Source organism: Coenobita brevimanus, chromosome 84 (genome assembly GCF_032717465.1).
Source record: "Coenobita brevimanus isolate Jiangsu-jjx chromosome 84, ASM3271746v2, whole genome shotgun sequence".
NCBI lineage: Eukaryota > Metazoa > Arthropoda > Malacostraca > Decapoda > Coenobitidae > Coenobita > Coenobita brevimanus.
This window is the reverse complement of record NC_137037.1, coordinates 1,611,075-1,633,860: the sequence shown is the minus strand read 5'-3', so window position 1 is coordinate 1,633,860 and position 22,786 is coordinate 1,611,075. Positions and strand designations below refer to the sequence as shown.

General features: G+C 44.0%; 1 protein-coding gene across 5 annotated transcripts in view; it reads left to right on the top strand.

Moving 5' to 3' along the window:
- The window catches only part of Obsc (Obscurin), a 543,345-nt gene that overhangs the window by 474,117 nt on the left and 46,442 nt on the right, over positions 1-22,786 (top strand). For all 5 annotated transcript variants that reach the window (XM_080280411.1, XM_080280415.1, XM_080280412.1 and 2 more), the window contains 7 exons: positions 5,067-5,205; positions 6,472-6,577; positions 7,752-7,869; positions 14,318-14,441; positions 18,228-18,352; positions 19,255-19,470; positions 20,408-20,549. In XM_080280411.1, coding sequence (XP_080136537.1) covers positions 5,067-5,205; positions 6,472-6,577; positions 7,752-7,869; positions 14,318-14,441; positions 18,228-18,352; positions 19,255-19,470; positions 20,408-20,549 — 970 coding nt within the window. The remainder of the gene's footprint in view (positions 1-5,066; positions 5,206-6,471; positions 6,578-7,751; positions 7,870-14,317; positions 14,442-18,227; positions 18,353-19,254; positions 19,471-20,407; positions 20,550-22,786) is intronic.

Genomic DNA, 22,786 nt, shown 5'->3' with positions numbered 1-22,786 from the left:
AGTCTTGGATGCAATGATGGATTGGATGGGGGTAATATAGATACTTAATTAGGATGTGGAGTGACGTGGTTGATTTACAAATTTTATTGTGTAAGGTTTACATAATAAAAATTACACAAATGGCGCACCCCCTAGTAACACATACGTCGGGTGGATTGCCTTGATGGGTTGAACCATTGTAATAAACATATAAATAGATTAATAATCACAGATATAAAGTTACACGAATATAGTATGATTATATACACATTGTTTCTTAACAAGAAACAGGCAGTGGTAAATTTCCTATTATAAGATTGTGGAGATTGTGGTATGGTCACAGTGTAATGAGAGAGAGAGAGAGAGGGAGAGAGAGAGAGAGAGAGAGAGAGAGAGAGAGAGAGAGAGTGGATTATAACATATAGGTGAGAAGCAAGGGAGGGAAAGGAGGAGGAGGTAGGTCAGCAATTATAGAGGACTTTAGTCTGAGAACTGTCAGTAATTATAAGATTTAGAGGAGAGGTAAATTGGCAAACACAGATGGGAGAGAGAGAGAGAGAGAGAGAGAATTATAACATATAGGTGAGAAGCAAGGGAGGGAAAGGAGGAGGAGTAGGTCAGCAATTATAGAGGACTTTAGTCTGAGAACTGTCAGTAATTATAAGATTTAGAGGAGAGGTAAATTGGAGGGACAGGTTGACGAATGAAGAAGTCAAGGAACGTTGTGGGGTGGATGTGGATGTGACTGAGAGAATTAGGAGAAATACACCGAGGTCGTTTGGCCATGTGGAGAGGATGGAGAGTGAGAGACTGACGAGGAGAGTGTATGTGAGTGAGGTGGAGGGGGGGAGAGAGAGAAGGAGGCCAAGGATGAGATGGAGGGATGGAGTGGAGAGGTATATGAGGGAGGGAGAGTGAGTTGGAGGGGAGGACAGTCAAATGGTGGGTGACAGAGCGACTTAGAGGCGTTTTGTCTGCGGCCACCCTTTGCGAGATTAGGGCGTCGGGCTATAGACAGATAGATAGATAGATAGATAGATAAGTAGGGTTGCGTAAAGTATGGTGTATCCTTGTATTATTAAACAGAGGATAAGTCGCTGGGTTGATATGATGCAGATTATAACACTGGTCATTGAATTAGCTCAGACTGTAGTGAAGGTGAATATCGGGGTGAATATCAAGGTGACTATCGAGGTGAATATCGTGGTGAATTAAGGTGAATATCGAGGTGAATATCGAGGTGAATATCCGGGTGAATATAGTGGTGAATATCCAGGTGAATATAGTGGTGAATATTAAGGTGAATATTGAGGTGAATTAAGTTGAATATCGTGGTGAATTAAGGTGAATATCGAGGTGAATATCGAGGTGAATTAAGGTGAATATCGAAGTGCATATCAAGGTGAATATCCAGGTGAGTATAGTGGTGAATATCCAAGTAAATATAGTGGCGAATATCAAGGTGAATATTGAGGTGAATTAAGGTGAACGTCGAGGTGAATTAAGTTGATTATCGAGGTGAATGTCAAAGTGAATATCGAGGTGAATTAAGGTGAATAATGAAGTGAATATCAAGGTGAATATCGAGGTGAATTAAGTTGAATATCGAGGTGAATGTCCAGGTGAATATAGTGGTGAATATCCAGGTGAATATCGAGGTGAATATTGAGGTGAATTAAGGTGAATATAGTGGTGAAGGTCAAGGTGAATATCTAAGTGAATATTGAAGTGAATTAAGGTGAATATAGTGGTGAAGGTCAAGGTGAATTTCTAGGTGAATATTGAGGTGAATTAAGGTGAATATAGTGGTGAAGGTCAAGGTGAATATCGAGGTGAATTAAGGTGAATATCGAGGTGAAGGTCAAAGTGAATATCAAGGTGAATATCGAGGTGAATATCAAGGTGAATATCTGAATATCGAGGTGAATATAGTTAATTTCGGTGTCTATAATCAGGGTGTTAGAGTGAATAGGGGAAGATTGTATCGAGGTCTCTCTATAGGGTTCCAATGACCTGCGTATCACTCACCTTATGTATCATTTACCCCTTCCCTTCGAGGACAGTATTGGTTTATTCTTGGTAGGGGGCGATCATCATCCACTCACCTGATGTAGTGCTGCCTGCTTCTTCCTTCACATATAGTTTTCTCTCTCTGTGTCTGCCTTCCTGTCTTCCTATTTCTTCCTCTTTATCTTCCTGTCCGTTTTAATTACTCTTCTTTCCACTTCAGGCGATTCTACACTGAGTGACAAGCCTAATGATTTCCTATAGCCCAGGAAACCATTAAAAACGCTGGGTGGTAACCATACAACTAGATCAGGGTGATGTGGAGCCTGGTATGGTGCCCCTGCTAACTGGGTGGAGCAACACATGTGCGGCATCCACCCAAAAACCAAACCTCTACACTTTTCCCTGCGCCTGGCTGTAGCGAGGCGTTGTCAACCGCAAGGGATCATCGGTTCACTGCACGAGACAGCTCTGTAGTGGCGGTTGCTTGCATGTGGTTGATGAGTATGCTCGGCCAGACATACCCGGGTTGGTCTACAAGAAGAAGAGCCTCCAGACGATTATGTTGTCGTCAAAAACCCTCTTGTAGTTAAGGGGTAAAACAATATTATATTTAAGTCCCGCGGTGAAAAATTCTTCTATCTATCTATTGCCAGACGCCATAATCCCGTAAGGGGTGGCCATTTGACTTTGAGTTATTTGTTTTACGGGAAGGGGCACTAACTCTCCACCAACCCACTTGTTGACACGTAGGGAACACGTATGGTTTGGTTATATGGTTACCACCCAGCGTTGTAAATGGTTTCTTGGCTTACAGGAAACCATTTGGCTTGTCACTCAATGTAAAGCCACCTGGAAAGGAAAGAAAAGCAGTAAGAAGTGACAGGAAAGATGGGAGAAATAGGAAGAGAGGAGGGCAGGCACAGGAAAAGAATGATAAAGGCTAAGGAAGAAGTAGGCAGCACTACATCAAGTGAGTGGATGAAAAATTCTTAATCTGAATAATTCCTAGTAACAGCAGCAAGGCGTCATCGGAGTGAAGGGACTAGCAATGTGTGGGCGAAACTAGCAGGCAATCGCTAGTATACAACAGCTGCTCATTTACAAGAAAAAATGTAAATAGCAGACGTGATCAGAGAAGAGAAAAAGATGAGGCTTGTTTTGCTATCACCACATGCATCAGAATTTACCATCAGAATTTGCGATTTTCTCCACAACTTCGCGTTAAGCCATGAAAATCCTCGCCAAGTTAAAATGAAGGAAGTGTAGTCGAGTACCAGCACTGTAAGATCAACATAATCGACAGAGTTCAAGTGATGGTGGAAATTGAAGAGTGGGAGGAGACGAGTAGCGGAGAAGTATGTGTGAGAGGCCTGATGTGAGTGTTGAAGTGCGTGTGTGTGTGTGTGTGTGTGTGTGTGTGTGTGTGTGTGTGTGTGTGTGTGAGAGAGAGAGAGAGAGAGAGAGAGAGAGAGAGAGACAGACAGACAGACAGACAAAGATAGAGACAGAGACTGACTGGCAGGCAAACAGAAAGAGGCAAATAAACAAATAGAAGGATGGAGAAATTAGAGCCAGAAGAGGAGGAAGGGAGGGAAGGAGGGAGGGAGGGAAAGTAGATGGAATAGAGGAAGAGAGGGAGATCAAAGGAGGAGGGTGGAAGGGATAAAAGGAAGTTAGGGGAAATGATTGTGTGGGGTGACAAAGTGTGGAACAGAGGTAAGTGAGGCGAGGTTGAGAGAGAGAGAGAGAGAGAGAGAGAGAGAGAGAGAGAGAGAGAGAGAGAGACAGACAGACAGACAGACAGACAGACAGAGTGGGGGAAGTGGTGGGTATTGAAACGAATGCAAATACAAGAAAAGGGATCGATAATGACACGAGAGAGAGAGAGAGAGAGAGAGAGAGAGAGAGAGAGAGAGAGAGAGAGAGAGAGAGAGAGAGGGAGGGAGGGAGAGATGGTTACTGAAGCAATTACAAGGTGAGAGATAAGAGACGAAGACCTGAAAAACTGAACACAAATAAATCTCTTTCTTAACACGAATGGATTATCTCGTGAAGAAAGCGTGTCTGTTCGTCCGTCTGTCTGTCACTTTTCAATTCATTTCCTTTTCGAGAAGCCTAAGAAACTGCCACCAACTTCCAACCCATTTGCAACAAATTTCCAACCTTTTCCACCAACTCTCAACTTTTTCCCACCAATTTCCAATCTTTTCCACCAACTCTCAACTTTTTCCCACCAATTTCCAACCTTTTCCACCAACTTCCAGCCCGTGTCCAACAATTTCCAACCTTCTCCACCAATTTCCAAAATTTTCCACCAATTTCCAGCCCTTTTCCACCAGCTTCCAGCCCTTTTCCAACCAACTTCTAACCTTTCGCATCAACTTCCAACTTTTTTCCACAATTTCCAACCCTCTTCCACCAACTACCAACATTTTCCACCAACTTCCAATCCTTTCCCACCAACTTCCAATCCTTTTCCACCAACTTCCAATCCTTTGCCACCAACTTCCAACACCCTTTCCAGTTCATTTCAGCTTCCAACTCTTCTTCCAGTGTTTCATCAGTGTTGTGTTGAGAAGGGGTAGACTGAGATGCTTTCGCCTTGTGGAGAGGATGGAGGATGATAACTGGGTGAGCAGGGTGAGAGATGTGAACGTAGAGGGTAGATTTGCGAGAGGCAGACCGAAAAAGACCTGGTTCGTGGTCATAGAGTGTGGGACTGTATCGAGAGGCTGCTAGAGATCGAGCAGCATAGAGAGCCGACATAAGGTGACCAAGACTAACGCATGCAAGAGTGTTCGAACTTAAATAATCGAACCAACGAATCAACCCATCGAACCTTTATAATCGAACGAACGAATCTTTGACCCCATCGAACCTTAATAATCGAACGAACGAATCTTTGAACCCATCGAACCTTAATAATCGAGTGAACGAATCTTTGAACCCATCGAACCTTAACAATCGAACGAACGAATCTTTCAACCCATAGAACCTTCATAATCGGACGAACTGATCTTTCAACCCTATTCCAACCCCATTTCCACCCCTGTTTTCCTTGACGGTGAGGTGGTCAGGTGTGGAGGCGGTGAATTGCTCTCGGTGTTGACCCAGAAGTCCTACTTGACGGAGTACGAGGTGTGTCTCTATATCAGGCAGCTCCTCCTCGGCCTCGAGCACATGCATGACCGTTGCATCGCCCACCTCGGCCTCAATGTAAGTGAAGGAGAGAGAGAGAGAGAGAGAGAGAGAGAGAGAGAGAGAGAGAGTCGTTATACCCTTTTTACTCGAACTTGAATGTCGAGTTGTAACAAATAGTAGTAGTAGTAGTAGTAGTAGTAGTAGTAGTAGTAACAGAAGTAGTAGTAGTAGTAGTAGCAGTAGTAACAGAAGTAGTAGTAGTAGTAGTAGTAGTAGAAGTAGTAGTACCTGTAGTGAATAGTGGACTTCAGGCTTAAGTTACCCTTCTCCCGCAGTCCACCATCCTCCTTTCACGGGATTGGCAGGGAACTGAAAGACGTTTGTATAACCAGGCAGCTCCATCACCCAGCCACATCGGTGCCACCAAGTGAAGGCGTCCCTCTCCAGCACTGTACCCCATTATTCTAACCTGGCCTAGTGTCGGAGAGGGACGCCTTCACGTGGTGGCATTGATATAACCAGGCGTCTCCACTGCCCGGTTATACAAACGTCCTGCAACTCCCTTCCTATCCCCCAAAAGGATGATGGTGGATTGAAGAGAAAGGGTAACTTCAGCCTGCAGACCAATGGGTTCACATTTAGATGAGCCTGATGCCACTACTACTACTGCCACTACTACTACTACTGCTACCACTACTACTACTACTACTACTACTACTACTACTACTACACTACTATCACTACTACTACTACTACTACTACTACACTACTATCACTACCATTACTACTACTACTACTACTACTTTCTGCTGCTGCTGCTACTACTACTACTACTACTACTACTAGTACTGCTACTACTACTACTGCTTTACTTAAAATTGCCATCATTCCATCTAGAATGCTGAGTTGTAACAATTGATTAACATTAGAATATAATGCTAGTCACGAAGAAGAGCTATGGATAGGTTATAGAGCCTCAGTGTTGTCTTTGTCTAATCCACAACCCCAATTAATCCACATCATCTAATCCAGCCCTACACCTAATCCACAACCACACCACAACCACAACCACACCTAATCCACAACCACACCACAACCACAACCACACCTAATTCACAACCACACCTAATCCAGACACCTAATCCAGAACCACACCTAATCCACATCCACACCTAATCCACACCCTCGTCTAATCCACAACCCCAATTAATCCACATCATCTGATCCAGCCCCACATCATATCTACACCCACACCTAATCCACAACCACAGCCACAACTAATCCACAACCACAACCACACCTAATCCAGCCCCACGTCTAATCTCCAGTCTCTTCCTTCAGATTGGCGATGTCCTCTTGGTGCGACCCAATGGCCTAGAGGTCAAGATAGGTGACCTCTCTCTGGCCAGGCACATCCGCATCAACAACATCCTGCCCCTTGAATACGGTACGCTCTGTTTACATCCTCTTTCGGGGTTCTGTTGTGTTCTTTTGGGGTTCTGTTGTGTTCTTTTGGGGTTCTGTTGTGTTCTTTTGGGGTTCTGTTCGAATCTCTTGGGTTCTGTTTTTCTGGAATTCTGTTGTGTTCTTTTGGGGTTCTGTTGGGTTCTTTTGGGGTCCTGTTGGTTCTTTTGGGGTTCTGTTGGCTTCCGTTGGGGTTCTGTTGGGTTCTGTTGGGCCTTTGGGGTATTGTTGAGCTCTTTTCGGGTTCTGTTGGGTTCTTTTTGGCTCTTTGGGGTTTTCTTGGGTTCTTTTGAGGTTCTGTTGGGGTTCTTTGAGGGTTCTGCTTGGTTCTTTTGGGGTTCTGTTGGTTCTTTTGGGGTTCTTTGGGTTCTTTTTGGGTTTCTGTTGGGTTCTTTTGGGTTTCTGTTGGGTTCTTTTGGGTTTCTGTTGGGTTCTTTAGGGTTTCTGTTGGGTTCTTTTTGGGTTCCTGTTGGGTTCTTTTTGGGGTTCTGTTGGGTTCTTTTTGGGGTTCTGCTGGGTTCTTTTGGGGGTTCTGTTGGGTTCTTTTGGGGTTCTGTTGGGTTCTTTTGGGGTTCTGTTGGGATCTTTTTGGGGTTCTGTTGGGTTCTTTTTGGGGTTCTGCTGGGTTCTTTTGGGGGTTCTGTTGGGTTCTTTGGGGGTTCTGTTGGGGGTTCTGTTGTGTTTATTTGGGGTTCTGTTGGGTTCTTTGTACCATTAATTCTTCGTAGTAACTTTCACTCAGCGATTTATTTTGCACCTTAACCCTCAGTACCCTCTTATGTCACTTATAGAACGTCGATTAAAAAAAAAAAAAAAAAAAAACGATATAAGCAGCACAGAGGAGACTTCACGTTTAATAAGCAAAATAAATCGCTTAGGAAAAGGCGTTACGGCGCCTCCTGTAGGATTGAAGGCAATATTCTCTTACGTTGAGAAAGCTCCCTAACACCTTTTCCTAAACGATTTATTATGCTGATTACACATTACTCTCCTCCTCTCTGTTAAATAAATCCTTCCAATATAGCTAACGCACCGAAGGATATTAACCAGCCGTATCCAAAAAAAAAAAATAATAATAATAATAAATCGCTCAGGAAGAGGTGTTAGGGAGCTTCCTGTAGGACTGGGAATGCACCTGCCTTTCCCCCCTTCTTCAGGTATGCCGGAGTTCGTGGCACCTGAAGTGGCCAACGGAGAGGGCGTGACGTATGCTGCAGACATGTGGGCCCTGGGCATTATTACATACATCCTTCTGTCGGGTACCTCGCCCTTCAGGTTAGTGGATAGAGGCTGGGTGAAGGAGTAGCAGTAGTAGTAGTAGTAGTAGCAGTAGTAGTAGTAGTAGTAGTTGTAGTTGTAGTTGTAGTTGTTGTAGTTGTAGTAGTAGTGGTAGTTGTTGTAGTAGTAGTTGTAGTTGTAGTAGTAGTAGTAGTAACTTATATAAATAGTTATAAATACTGTCTAGCTTATCACCTGCATATTACTATCAGGTACGGCTCGGGTCAAAAGTTGTGTCAGAGAGTCCGTGATGGTGGGAGTGACGCACCTTCATTACTACGGACTCCTGAGACACCACTTCTGACCCCTGCTGTACCCTGCCCTTCCTGTGTGCTGGGAGTGATACAATTTCTGTGTTAGGTGAATTGAACTGAATATCTTAGTGTAGTAGTAGCAGTAGTAGAAGTAGTAGTAGTAGTAGTAGTAGTAGTAGTAGTAGTAGTAAAGCAAATATAACTGAAGATCTTGTCATATTTTTTTTTTTTTTTTTTTATGCGAGGAAGAAGGAACCAAAGGCCATGAGCCCGCAGTAACAGTTCCCTCCAAGAGAAAAACAAAATACAATAGAGAGCCAAATTCAAGATCCGATCATTTTGAGATGCCTGGACACACTGCGTTTGAAAGACTGGAGATCATAGGCAGGAGGAAATACAGACAGAGGGAGACAGTTCCAGAGCTGACCTGTTGCATGAATGAAAGACTGGGAGTAACGGTTAACTCTTGCATTAGAGAGTTGGACAGAAAAGGGATGAGAGTTTGCTGTCAGACGGGTGCTACGCGCCCGTCGTAGAGGTGGAGGAATGCAAGCAGACAGTTCAGAGGAGCAGTGACAATTAAAGTAGCGATAGAAAAGAGATAAAGATGCAACAGTGCGGCGAAGAGACAGAGGTTGAAGGGAGTCAGTAAGAGGAGGAGAGTTAATGAGACGAAAAGCCTTTGACTCCACCCTATTGAGAAGAGCTGTATGTGGGGAGCCTCCCCACACATGAGAGTTGTACTCCACACAGGGGCGGATAAAACCCCTGTATAGAGTCAACAATTGTGCAGGGGTAAAGAAAGAGCGGAGTCGGCTTAGCACACCCAATCTCTTGGAAGCAGATTTTACAAGAGATGTAATATGATCTTTCCAAGATAAGTCCCGAGTAAATGAAACCCCAAGCATGTTCAAGGATGATGCAGGATTAATCTGAATATTATTAAACATTAGTGGGTATACCTGTGGAAGATTTTGTCGGGTTGATAGGTGTAAGAACTGAGTCTTAGAAGCATTAAAGACAACCATATTATTTTTACCCCAGTCAGAGATATGAGCCAAGTCAGACATTAGGTGTGCCATAGCCTCATCCCTTGTTTCTTGAAGTAACTGTTGAGATGGGCGTTGCGGGAACCGAATGGAAAGGTGAAGGGTGGAGTCATCAGCGTATGAGTGGATAGGGTTAGATGTACAGCTTAGAAGATCATTGATGAATAAAAGGAAGAGAGTTGGTGATAGGACAGAGCCCTGAGGAACACCACTGTTGATAGATCTAGGAGAAGAACGATGGCCGTCTACGACAGCAGCTATAGAACGACCAGAAAGGAAGCTAGCGATGAAGGTACAGATAGAAGGATAGAAACCGTAGGAGGGCAGTTTGGAAATTAAAGATTTATGCCAGACTCGATCGAAAGCCTTTGAGATGTCAAGTGCAATGGCAAAGCTTTCGCCAAAGTCCCGAAAGGAGGATGACCAGGAGTCTGAAAGGTAGGTGAGAAGATCGCCAGTGGAGCGTCCCTGACGGAACCCATACTGACGATCGGAAAGAAGGTTGTGATAGGAAAGATGCCTTAAAATTTTTTTATTAAGAATTGACTCGAAAACTTTTGAAATACAGGACGTTAAAGCAATTGGACGATAGTTGGAGGGTTGGGAGTGGTCACCCTTCTTTCGGACTGGCTGAATGAGAGCAAACTTCCAGCAAGAAGGAAAGGTACAAGTTGACAGACAAAGGCGAAATAGTTTGCCTAGGCAGGGTGTAAGCACAGAAGCACAGTTTTTGAGAACAACAGGAGGGACCCCATCAGGCCCATATGCCTTGTTAGTACTGAGGCCAGTAATGGCAGAAAATACATCAACTGAAGAAATTTTAATGTCAGCCATGAGGAAGTCAGAGGGGGAAGTGATGGAGGAACAGCACCGGAATCGTCTAAGGTGGAATTGGAGGAGAAAGTCTGTGCGAAGAGATCTGCTTTATCAGTAGAAGAAATAGCTACAGAACCATCAGAGTAGAAAAGAGGAGGGAAGGATGATGAGGTAAAGTTGTTAGAAAGATTTTTGGCAAGGTGCCAGAAGGAGCGGGAAGAATTCGAGTTGGAGAGTTGAGAGCATTTAGTATGGATGAAATTATTTTTAGTAGAGCGAAGAACAGACTTAGCACGATTCCGGGCAGAAACGTAAAGATTATGTGATTCAGGGGTGGGTTGGCTCCGGTACCTTTTGTAGGCCTTCTCCTTGTTGCGGACAGCATTAGAACAAGCGTGATTAAACCAAGGCTTTCTTGCGTTAGTCAAAGGATATGAGAAAGGAATGTATGCTTCCATGCCCGAGAGAATAACCTCCGTAATGCGCAAGGCACACTCAGATGGCTCACGGCCATGGAAGCAATAATCATTCCAGGGAAAATCAAAGAAGTACTGCCTGAGGGCCTCCCAGTCCGCAGCTCCAAAATGCCAGAGACGACGTTTCCCTGGAGGGTCCGCAGGCCGTACTGGAGCGATAGGACAGGTTAAGGTAATAAGGTTGTGATCGGAGGAGCCCAACGGAGAGAAAAGATTAACAGAGTAAGCAGAAGGATTAGTTGTGAGGAAGAGGTCAAGTATGTTGGAGCTCTCTCCAAGGCGGTCAGGGATACGGGTAGGGTGCTGTACAAGCTGCTCTAGGTCATTAAGGATAGAAAAGATGTAGGCTTGTTCACCAGGTGGATCCGTGAAAGGAGAGGAGAGCCAAAGGTGGTGGTGAACATTGAAATCTCCAAGAATGGAGATTTCAGAGAAAGGAGAAATGGACAGAATGTGTTCCATCGTAGAAGTAAGATAGTCGAAGAATTTTTGATAGTCAGTAGAATTAGGGGATAAGTAAACAGCACAGATATATTTAGTCAGAGAATGACAGGAAAGCCGAAGCCAGAGAGTGGAGAATTCAGAAGAATCAAGTTCAGGAACACGAGAGCAAGATAAGTCGTTGCGTATGTATACACAACAGCCACCTTTGGCTTTGAAATGAGTATAGAGAAAGTAGGAGGATACAGAAAAGGGTTTGCTGTCAGTTGCCTCAGACAGCTGAGTCTCCGTTAGAAAAAGAAGGTGAGGTTTAGAGGAGGAGAGGTGGTGCTCAACAGAGCGAAAGTTAGATGAAAGGCAGCGAATGTTGCAGAAATGAAGAAGAAGAGAGTCAGACAGTGGTTCCAGGCACCTCGAGTCGTCACCGGGAGAGGGGCAGATGGCGGGGGCATTTATGGTCCCCCCCCCTGGGGACTCCGAGGCTAGGTGAATTGACGCCATTTTGGTAAATTTTGAATAGGAAGTGTAGTGTGTACTGTGCATGTAGTTTGGTGAAGATAGATATATACTGGTGGTAAAATTTCTCTTTGTAAGGTAAAGTGAAATTAAATGTTTTCTTATTGCTTTAGTGAATGTAGATAATGAATACGTGCAAGTAGAGAGAGCTTCCTTGATTTATTTTCTTTCTTTATTTATTTTTTTATTTTTTTTATGCAAGAAAGAAGGAACCAAAGGCCAGGAGCCCGCAAACTGTACTGTATACGTGGTTTTGACGGTGTTTGAGAGGGACGCCTTCTCGCGGTGGCACTGATACAAGCGGTCGGCTCCTTTGCCTGGTTATACAAACGTCCCTCAACTCCCTCTCCATCTCTTGACGGGGAGATGGTGAACGGCAAGAGAGCACCTCCAGCCTGCAGTTCACCGGGTTCACGTTGAGTTGAGCCTGAGGTTGCAACTATTACTAGGATTGTGAGGAACCTGTTTTATCCCTGGAATAAAAGATGGTGAACGGCAAGGGAGCACATCCAGCCTGCAGTTCACTGGGTTCACGTTCATTTGAGCCAAGGGTTTCAGCTATTACTAGGATTGTGAGGAGCGTTTTTCACTGATGACTGATTGCATGGGCTCCTGTGCTGGCTTAGAGGCGATATTTTTCAACACCATGGCAGACTGACCTGAGCCGTAATGGAGTCGGATATAAAAGAATTCCGCTGGAAAAACTGTTACACGTGAATTTCTCTTCAACACTCTGAATGCTTGGACGAAAAACTGGAAACATGGCTGAATAAAAGAGAGGTACACGTTGGGGTTACTGATGCCTATGGATAAATACATACCTATATATACAGCATATAGATTGGTAGATAGATCGAGATGATTTTAGATGGGATAGATGGATAGATATAGATAAATAGATAGACAGAGATATACAAATAGAGATGGATAAAAATAGATATATAGTATAATTTAATGATGCATAAAGGTGAGAGAGAGAGAACGCACAGGAAACGTTGTTATTGTTTTGACCTCACAGTAATCTGAAAGGTGAACCCCGGAGACTGCAGGCCGAGGTTGCCCTTTCCCTGCAGTCCACCATCCTCCTTTCGGGGGGTAGGGAGGGAACTGAGGGACGTTTGTATAACCAGGCAGTAGGTCCGCCAGGTTCTATCGGTGCCACCACGTGAAGGCGTCCCTCTCCAGCATGGGGGTCTCTCTTGTCAATAACAGGATTCTCAGCGCCTTCTTCTTACATATATATATATATATATATATATATATATATATATATATATATATATATATATATATATATATATATATTACATATATATATATATATATATATATATATATATATATATATATATATATTACATATATATATATATATATATATATATATATATATATATATATATATATATATATATATATATATAATATATATATCTATATTTTATGTACTATATTTAAGTACATGTATTCTTTATCTGCAGTCTACGTCGATTTAAAAAAAAAATAATTCATGTATTCTAGATGGAGAGTGAGATACTGACGAGGAGAGTGAATGTGAGTGAGGTGGAGGGGGAGTGAGAGAGGGGGAGGCCAAGGATGAGTTGGAAGGATGGAGTGGAGAGGTATATGAGAGAGGGGTGTGTGAACTGGAAGCAGGGCGGTGAAATGGCGGGGGACAGGGCGACGTGGAGGCGATTTGTTTGTGGCCGCCTCGTATGGGATGAAAGCGTCAGGCAATAGAAAGATAGACTGATAGATTCTAGTTCTGCAATCTACGTCGGTATATAAAAAAAGGTGTTTTAATAAAGATAAGTTGTAATAAGGAAATAAAACTGATTAGAAAAGATGCAACAATCCTTCTAAGCTGACGTGGATAAGGACTTCATAACAACTCCTTTACTTCCTCAACTATGGTGCCGGAGAGGGGCGCCTTCAGGTGGTGGCACTGAGAGAACTGGGTGGTGGAGCTGCCCAGTTATGCACACTTCCTTCAACTCTCTTCCTATCCCCCTGAAATTAGAATGGTGGGCTGCAGAAGAGGGGACGTATCGGCCTGCAGTCCACTGGGTTCACGCTCAGATGAGCCTGGGGTTGCAGCTACTACTACTACTACTACTACTACTACTACTGCTACTACTACTACTGCTACTACTACTACTGCTACTACTAGTGCTACTACTATTTCTACTGCTACTACTACTACTCCTACTACTACTACTACTACTACTACCACCACCGCAACTACCACTACTACCACTAATTAATAATAATAATAATAATAATAATAATAATAATAGTAATAATAATAATAATAATAATAATAATGATAATAATAATAATAATAATAATTCAATAATTAGACAATAATTTTCAGTCAGGCCACCAATCAAGGACTGAAAGGTGTGTGTGGTCCGAAACTCTGTGTAACTCTATGTAACTCTGTGTAACTCTATGTAACTCTGTATAACTCTGTGTAACTCTGTGTAACTCTGTGTAACTCTATGTAACTCTGTGTAACTCTATGTAACTCTGTGTAACTCTATGTAACTCTGTGTAACTCTATGTAACTCTGTGTAACTCTATGTAACTCTACGTAATTCTGTGTAACCCTATGTAACTCTATGTAACTCTGTGTAACTCTGTGTAACTCTATGTAACTCTGTGTGACTCTGTGTGACTGTGTATCTCTGTGTAACTTTATGTACCTGTGTACCTCTGTGTAACTCTGCGTAACCCTTTGTAACTCTGCGTAACCCTTTGTAACTCTATCTAACTCTATGTAACTCTGCGTAACCCTTTGTAACCCTATGTAACTCTGTGTAACTCTATGAAACTCTCTGCAAATCTATGTAACTCTATGTAACTCTGTGTAACCCTACGTAACTCCCTTCAGAGGCGAGAACGACCGCGAGACACTGACGAGGGTGAAGAAGGCCGAGATGGACTTTGACATGGAGGCTTTCAGGTTCATCTCGGACGAGGCCAAGGACTTTATCGCCAAGCTCCTCGTCTTCAAGGTGGGTCATCCTCCTATACTCCGTTCACTCTAACTTGGCTTCAAATTGCTGTTGTAGGGCAGGTTTTATTTTATTTATATTTCTTTATTTTACCAAGCAGTGTAAACACCTACTTAATACACATTCACTGCCGATTTATTCAGAGCTCTGCCTGTGAGTCGAATTGAAAAAAATGGCATTGAAAAAATAATTTGCTGGGTACAGTGAGAGAGAGAGAGAGAGAGAGAGAGAGAGAGAGAGAGAGAGAGAGAGAGAGAGAGAGAGAGAGAGAGAGAGAGAGTTTTGGGAATAGTGTGTCAGATTTCAGGATATAAATCAGTAAAATCAGAAAGCAAAATTGGATATAGGTAGGCATGGAGTGGTATATGAGAGAGGGGGGGGTGAGCTGGGGGAAGGGCGGCGAAATGGCAGAGGACAAGGCGACACGGAGGCGATTTGTTTCTGGCCACCCTTTACGTGATGAATTCGTCTGACTACAGATAGGTGGATAGGTTACGTTCATTTCTGCTGTTTGGTTGTAGTGAATATAACATGGAATTTGACACGGTATTCCCGGAACTCTCTCTCTCTCTCTCTCTCTCTCTTAAATCCATCATTTTTTGCAATTTGGTTGATGGGATGTCGTTTGGAGTGACAGGAACAGCAGGAAGTGTTATTGAAATTAATCTCTCTCTCTCTCTCTCTCTCTCTCTCTCTCTCTCTCTCTCTCTCTCACTCTCTCTCTCTCTCTCTCTCTCACTCTCTCAAAACATCATATCCCTGGCATCGAGAGCTAAAAATAAATAATTAATAAAAATGGGGCCTACCTACCTTCTCTGTTTACTCATCATTAGCCGTGTAATTATAGGACTGATGTGTGCGTTTAGGTTCCCATACCTCACTCCCTATTGACACACACACACACACACACACACACACCACAAAAAAAACACACACAAACAAATACACACTGAGCATCACGTTATTCTCCCACTCTCTCTCTCTCTCTCTCTCTCTCTCTCTCACACTGCCTTTCATTCACACCTTTTTTCATATTTTTCTCTCCCTCATCTTACCCCCTCTCCCCTTCTCTCCCTTCCACCCCTCCTTCCTTCACCGATCCATCCCTTCTTCTCATTTCCCTCCATCCCTCCTTCTCTCCCCATAACTCCCTCCTTCCCTCCTTTTCCGTCCCTCCTCCTGTACCGCTCCATCCTTCCGTTTCTCTCCATCCATCCCTCCTCTCTTCCTATCAGTTTCTCCTTCAGTACCTTTCCATCCTTTTTCTTCTTCCCATCCTTCCCCTCCCCTCTGCCTCCTCTCTCTCCTTCATCCCTCTTTTCCTCCCCTCAATTCCTCCTTCCCTCCCCCTCCATCCCTCCTTCCCTCCTTCCCTCTCCCTCCATTCTTCCTCCCCCCCCTCCATCCTTCCTTCCATCCATATCCATATTTCCTCCCCCCCCCACCTTCTCACCAATTTGACAACAACTTTTGCGAGTAGAGTTTCAAGGTATGATTGTGACTTAGAAGAAAAAAAATTATTACTTGCCTTAATGACATCGCGCAGTTGCTAGGCTTTAATCTCTGCCTTCTGCTTAGACCCTCGTTCTAGTGAGGCTACGAATCTTCCTTAATTCCTCTTCTTAAGCGATTTATTTTCAATATTATTCTTTAGTACCCTGTTTTATGTTATTAACCCATCAAGGAGGTTATGTTTTGGCCTCGGTTTGTGTCTCTTTGTCTGTCTGTCTGTCTGCCTGTCTGTCTATCTGCCCGTTTGTTTGTTAGGAGAATTATGGAAATTTTTTTGGAACTGAATTACACAAAATTTGGAATAAAACTGATGACCCTCTCGACAAGGGATTAAATTAAGGGCAAGAAAGGTCAACAGGTGAAGGTCAAGGTCGTGAAAAACATGGAAAGGGCCGTTGTTTCTCTGGCGGAGGTGTGTGCTTGCTTACCTTGTTTACAGCAGCTTTAGATTGCTTGGACAACGTGCAGGGGAGGGGCGCCTTCAGGTAGTGGCACTGGTATAATCAAGCTGCCCTCTTGCTGGGCTATACAAACGTCCTTCATTCCCCCACCTATCCCCCAAAAGGTATATAGTGGACTGCAGGAGGAGGGAATCTTCATCCTGCAGTCTACCGGGTTCACATTCAACTGAGAGTGGATTGCAGCTCTTACCATCACTTTTTTTTTTTGACACTGAATAAATATCAACTGAGAAAGTGTTACGTGCCAGATACGGAAATATTTTAGTAATGGTTCTCCTTAAATGAAGAAAATGCGAGCCTTTATTAGATGAGGGGACGGATCTAGGACCGGCCCTGTCTGTCTGTCTCTCACGAACGATTTTACGATGCGAGGTGCTTAACTTCCTGAGACTTTAGCGACTTTTGCGGAGCCACACCACACCACACCACACCACACCACACAACACTCCCTACAGCCCTCTCATACCACACCACACCACACAACACTCCCTCCAGCCCTCTCATACCACACCACACCACACAACACTCCCTCCAGCCCTCTCATACCACACCACACCATACCACCCCACCTCTCACAGCACACCACATCATACCATCGTCCCTCTCACATCGCATCACACAAAAGCTCATTCCCACACCACACCATACCACCCAGTCACACCACACCACACCACACCATCCTGTCACACCACACCATACCACCCTCCCACACCACACAGAATCATCCTCCCACACCACACCAAACAAAATCACCCCCTACACACACACCACACCAAACAACACCACACCACCCCACACTAAATCACCTTCCCCCACCACACCACACCACACCACACCACACCACACCACACCACACCACAGCAAGGGGACCAAAAATTCTCTCATCCATATTGTGTTTCACCTGTCAAAGATCCCTAGCCCCCTTTCAGTTCAGTTGATGGCCAGGTGTAGTCAGCCTGTGGCCTTGATTTCACTAGTAACCAAGGAGACTCACATCGAATTTCGCAAACTCATGACTTGGTATTCAGGTGGTGAGAGTGAGCCAGTTCCCTCAGGTGAAGGCGAAGCGACACCAGCTCTCTCCTTCATCTTAACTCCCCCTTTCTCTCTCCCTTCCATCCCTCCTTCCCTCTCCCTTCCTTTCATTTTTCCCTCCCTTCCATCCCTCCTTCCATTTTTCCTTCCCTTCCATCCTTTCTTCCACTTTTCCTTCCTTCCTTCCCTTCTTCCCTCTCCATCCTTCCATTATCTCTCCTTTCCATCCCTCCTTCCCTCTCCCTTCCACCCCACCTTCCCTCTCCCTTCCACCCCACCTTCCCTCTCCCTTCCACCCCACCTTCCCTCTCCCTTCCACCCCACCTTCCCTCTCCCTTCCACCCCACCTTCCCTCTCCCTTCCACCCCACCTTCCCTCTCCCTTCCACCCCACCTTCCCTCTCCCTTCCACTTCACCTTCCCTCTCCCTTCCATTCATTTTTCCCTCTCCTCTCCTTCCATTTTTCCCTCCCTTCCATCCCTCCTTCCCTCTCCATCCTTCCATTATCTCTCCCTTCCATCTCCCCTTCCCTCTCCATCCTTCCATTATCCCTCCTTTCCCTTCTTCCTTCCATTTTTCCTTCTTTTCTACCTCCTCTTCATTTGACTTCATCTCCCCCGGCCTCTCTCTCTCTCTCTCTCTCTCTCTCTCTCTCTCTCTCTCTCTCTTCAGTCCCTCCTTCTCTCCCTCCTTCCATTTTTCTCTCCCTTCCCTCTCTTTTCCTTCCATTTTTCCTTCTTTTCCACCTGCTCATCTTCGCACTCCATCTGCCCCTCAGCCTGACCACCGATTGAACGTGAAGGAGGCGCTGCGACACCCGTGGATGCAGCTGGCCTCAAACATGCCCCGGGACCCCTACAAGATCAACACCGACAGGCTCAAGTCTTACTACATGAGGTTCAGGTGGGTTCAGGAGGTTCAAATGGGTTCAAGGGGTTCAAGTGGGTTCAGGAGGTTCAAGTGGGCTCAGGAGGTTCAAGTGGGCTCAGGAGGTTCAAGTGGGTTCAGGAGGTTCATGTGGGTTCAGGAGCAAGTGGGTTCAGGAGGTTCAAGTGGGTTCAGGAGGTTCAAATGGGTTCAGGAGGTTCAAATGGGTTCAGGAGGTTCAAGTGGGTTCAGGAGGTTCAAATGGGTTCAGGAGGTTCAAGTGGGTTCAGGAGGTTCAAGTGGGTTCAAGAGGCTCAGGTGGGTTCAAGGGTTTCAAGTGGGTTTAGGAGGTTCAAGTGGGTTCAGGAGGTTTAAGTGGGTTCAGGAGGTTCAAATGGGTTCAGGAGGTTCAAGTGGGTTAAGGAGGTTCAAGTGGGTTCAGGAAGTTCAAGTGGGTTCAGGAAGTTCAAGTGGGTTCAGGAGGTTCAAGTGGGATCAGGAGGTTCAAGTGGGTTCAGGAGGTTCAAGTGGGCACAGGAGGTTCAAGTGGGTTCAGGAGGTTCAAGTAGGCTCAAGAGGTTCTACTCCTCTCTCTTTCCCTCCTTCATTTCTCCTCTTGTCTCCGGCTCTCCTTCCTTCTCTCTTTCTCCTCCTCTCCTCTCCTCTCCTCTTCGTTCCTTCCCTTCCACTTTCATTTATCCACTTCTCTCCCTCCTTCTTTCCTTTTTTCCCCCTCTCCCTCCTTCTTCTCTCCTCTACTGCTCTTCTTCCTCCATCTCATCCTCTCCTTCTCTCCCTCTTTCTCCTCTCCTGTCTTTGCTAGGCTCACTCTTCGCCTCTTGCTTCCCTCCTCTCTTCTCTTCTCCCCTTCTCTCCCTCCTTTTCTCCCCCTCTCCCTCACCCTCCCCTGTCTGTACCGTGTTCATTGTACCATACAGGGAGTGGTACGGCAACGCGTCCTGCAAGCGCTGGTACCGTCGTCGCACCCTGGCCTCCTGCTTCACCCACCCCAGCAAGATGGTGTACCCCCCAGGCGAGGTCTACACCCCGCCGGAGTCCCCAGAGAGAGAGATCATCCCCGCCAAGCCCGAGGACTACGAGATCGAGCACCGGGACTATTCATACGAGCTGGACGTCATCAAGAACGAGAGCAAGTTAGTGAAAAAAAAATAGCGAATGTTTATGTTTGGTTTCTCACTTTTCCACGAATTTTCCTTTTCGTTTCTTTTTCTTTTTCGGGCTTAAAGACTGAGAAAAAAAATAGTGGTGGTTTATGACTGTTTTGCCCCAGTTCCATGAATTTACCTTTTCTTTTCTCTTCTTCTGTTTTCGTGCATAAAGACTGAAAAAAAGATAGTCTGAAGTATTAGTGAATGTTTATGTCTGATTGCTAACAGTCTTACACAAATTTCCTTTAGTTATTTCATGCTCTCCCTATCTTAGTACTATGAATGCAAGTTTGGTGTGGAAGTGAAATGAGTAATTCTTTATTCCTAATGTCTAACAGTCTCATAGAATTCCCTTTACGATTTTCTTAGCAAGTTAGTTTGATGAGGAACTCAGATGTTTATAACCGATTTGATGTCCCTGTTTTCTTAGTGGAATAAAAGGAAATTAATCAGTGACGAAGTAAATAGGTGTTTATGACTATTATAACTGATTCCTTTGTCTTATGGATCGTCTCTGTTGATTTTAGGAAGTTGGTTTGGTGGAGATGTCAAGAGTTCATTATTATCCTTCCTTACTGTCTCATAGAAATTCCCTTTAGTGATTAATCTTTGCTTGATGTAGAAAGGAAAGTTGGCTTGGTGATTTAGAGAGAGAGAGAGAGAGAGAGAGAGAGAGAGAGAGAGAAAGTGGATGGCTTACTCATGACAGATCACTTCCAATTTCGTCGTATTTCATTTAACAACCCCCCTTCTCTCTCTCAGTTTATTTGTCTTTCTGTCTATCTATCCATCAGTCATTCTATCCATCAGTCTATCTATCTATCTATCTGTCTATCTATCTATCTATTTATCTATCTATCTATCTACCTATCCATCTGTCCATCTATCTATCTATCTCTGACCTCTGCCTCTCCCCTCCCAGGTACCAGCTCGGGCCAGACACCTACCTGTTGCAGCTGCGTGATGTGGAGTTCCCTTGCCGTCTCCGCTCTTACATGAAAGTGGCGTCTGACAGGTCCCCCTCCTTCAACTGGGCCCTCAGGGAGAATGACTACGACTACCAGGTATGTCCAGAGGGAGAACCGAGGCTCAAGAGGTTCATTTTCCAGCCGAGAATGTCCGCGGTTTGTCGTGAGCGAGAACCAATCCACGGGAGGTGAAATTTCCAGGCGAGAGATTAGGAGTTCAGTGAAAGGAAACAGTAGAATGTGACGTTTCTAGGCAAGGTTAGGCGTCGTATGTCGTAATAGGAAAGCTATATTCCAGGCAAAACTTTTCATCTTGTGTCGCTAGAGAAACCCATTGATATATAGGCGACATTTCCTACCAAGAATAATAATTGTAAGTTTCATTATGCCACGATTACCGCACCTTTTTTTTCCCTCCCCCGTGGCAGAGTTATTTAGCATTTCCCCTACGAAGCTGCCATCCCTACCTGGAGGCACTGAACGCGTCCATGTAGAGACCTGAATAATTTCGCTACTTTCCGAGGCTGCCGTGTGTTGCAAATGGTGAGATCTATTTTGCTTGATTAGATTTCGTGGGCGCCGAGCGAAAAAAAAAAAATTGCGTTTCGGTGTCGCACGTTTGTGTTTTTGTATTTAGAGTCTTTATTTACCATCCAGTACAAGCCCAAACATTCTGGGAAACATCACTGAAGGCCAGGCAAGGAAAAAGTACAATCGGCACGGAAAGTCCTGTCCCCCGTCCTGTTTTTCTCCCCATGGACCTTGAAAATCAGTGTGGTAATTCCCAATCAGTCGAAATTCATGATACTGATCTGTGGCCAAATAAGTCATCAGTGTCAGTTGCTACGGATTCACCACACAGATTTCCAAAGTCCCCGGGAGAGAAAAACATGGTAGGCGACGGGACTTTTGATGCCGACTGAACATGAGAGCAAAATGGATACACTGACACAATTTTCTGTTTATTTAAGTTACCCTGAAAGTTTCTAGTATGTTCCCCGTGTTCTGTAAATAGCGCCGGGCATACGTTTTCTATGTATATTCGAGATTTTATGAATTTAAAGGTTTTGGACAATAATTTTGATGTTCAGGTATGAGGAGAACTGTACCTAACTTAAAATTACTTATCGTTCATGAATTAAGGACAAGATATTTCTCTTTTTAAGTCATTATTATTTTTTCCCTCAACACTTTCATGCCAGATTTGTGTAATTAGACCATGAATGGGAGTAGATGTACGAGAGGATTTATTTACTTTATTTATTTATTACACTATTTACTATTCAATACAAGCCCCAACACTCCAGTTAACGTTGTCGCTGAGGGCCAAGCAGGAAGAGGATATGAGAGCAAAAGGGTACATTGACACATAATTGGAACGAAGATTCATCATTCAAATCCCCCTAAAATATTTCCCTTGATAATGCCGTACCATTTTTACACTAACTTTGCCTAAAATTGACAACTCTCCACCTTCAATGTTGAGTTGTGGCAATGGACTAATACACTACAATATGATGCTAGTCACGAAGAGGTGCAGTAGAAATAATGTTGAGCCACAGCATTATCCTTTTCTACCACTGGGCTACGTGAAATAAGCTGCAAAAAGGGCAAAAATCTGAGCCAAGTTAGAGTAAAATGAGTATGGAAAAACAGCAGGAAGGCAAAAACCATATCTCAGTACATGTTTATCTAAGACTGTAACTCGTATTCATTGTACTTTTATATATTACAAAATTTTCACTGCCACTGTACCCCAAGGATACAGTTCCGTGATAATACTCATACATTACTTTCTGGTCATCCACAGTCCAGGTAACACAGGTGGCTTTGTAGCACCTGATCCCTAGTGATTTATTTTGCATATTACAATTTTACCTTCTAGCTTATGTCCATCATTCATTAACCCTTATATTCCCATGGTGTATACTTTATTATTATTATTATTATTATTATTATTATTCCTATTGACTGACGAACACACCCAGAATAGGAGAGAATTTTCCTCTTCATGAGGGTTGATATCGCTTTTGTTAACTCCTTCAATAAAAAAAAAATAAAATAAGATAGATAAATATAAAATGGAAGTAAAAAGATCTCCACAAATCTGAATATATATTAATCTGACCGCAAAATGAATGAAATAAAATGACGTCATGAGCGAAATAAATGACGTCACGAATGAACTAAGGATGACGTCATAAACAAAAACGATGCATAAATGAAATCAAGATGACGTCATGAATGAAATAAAGGTACTTAGACGGAAGAGGTGAAGTGATAATAAACCGTGCCATAATTCATGAAAAGAAAACGAACAAAAATAAAAATCT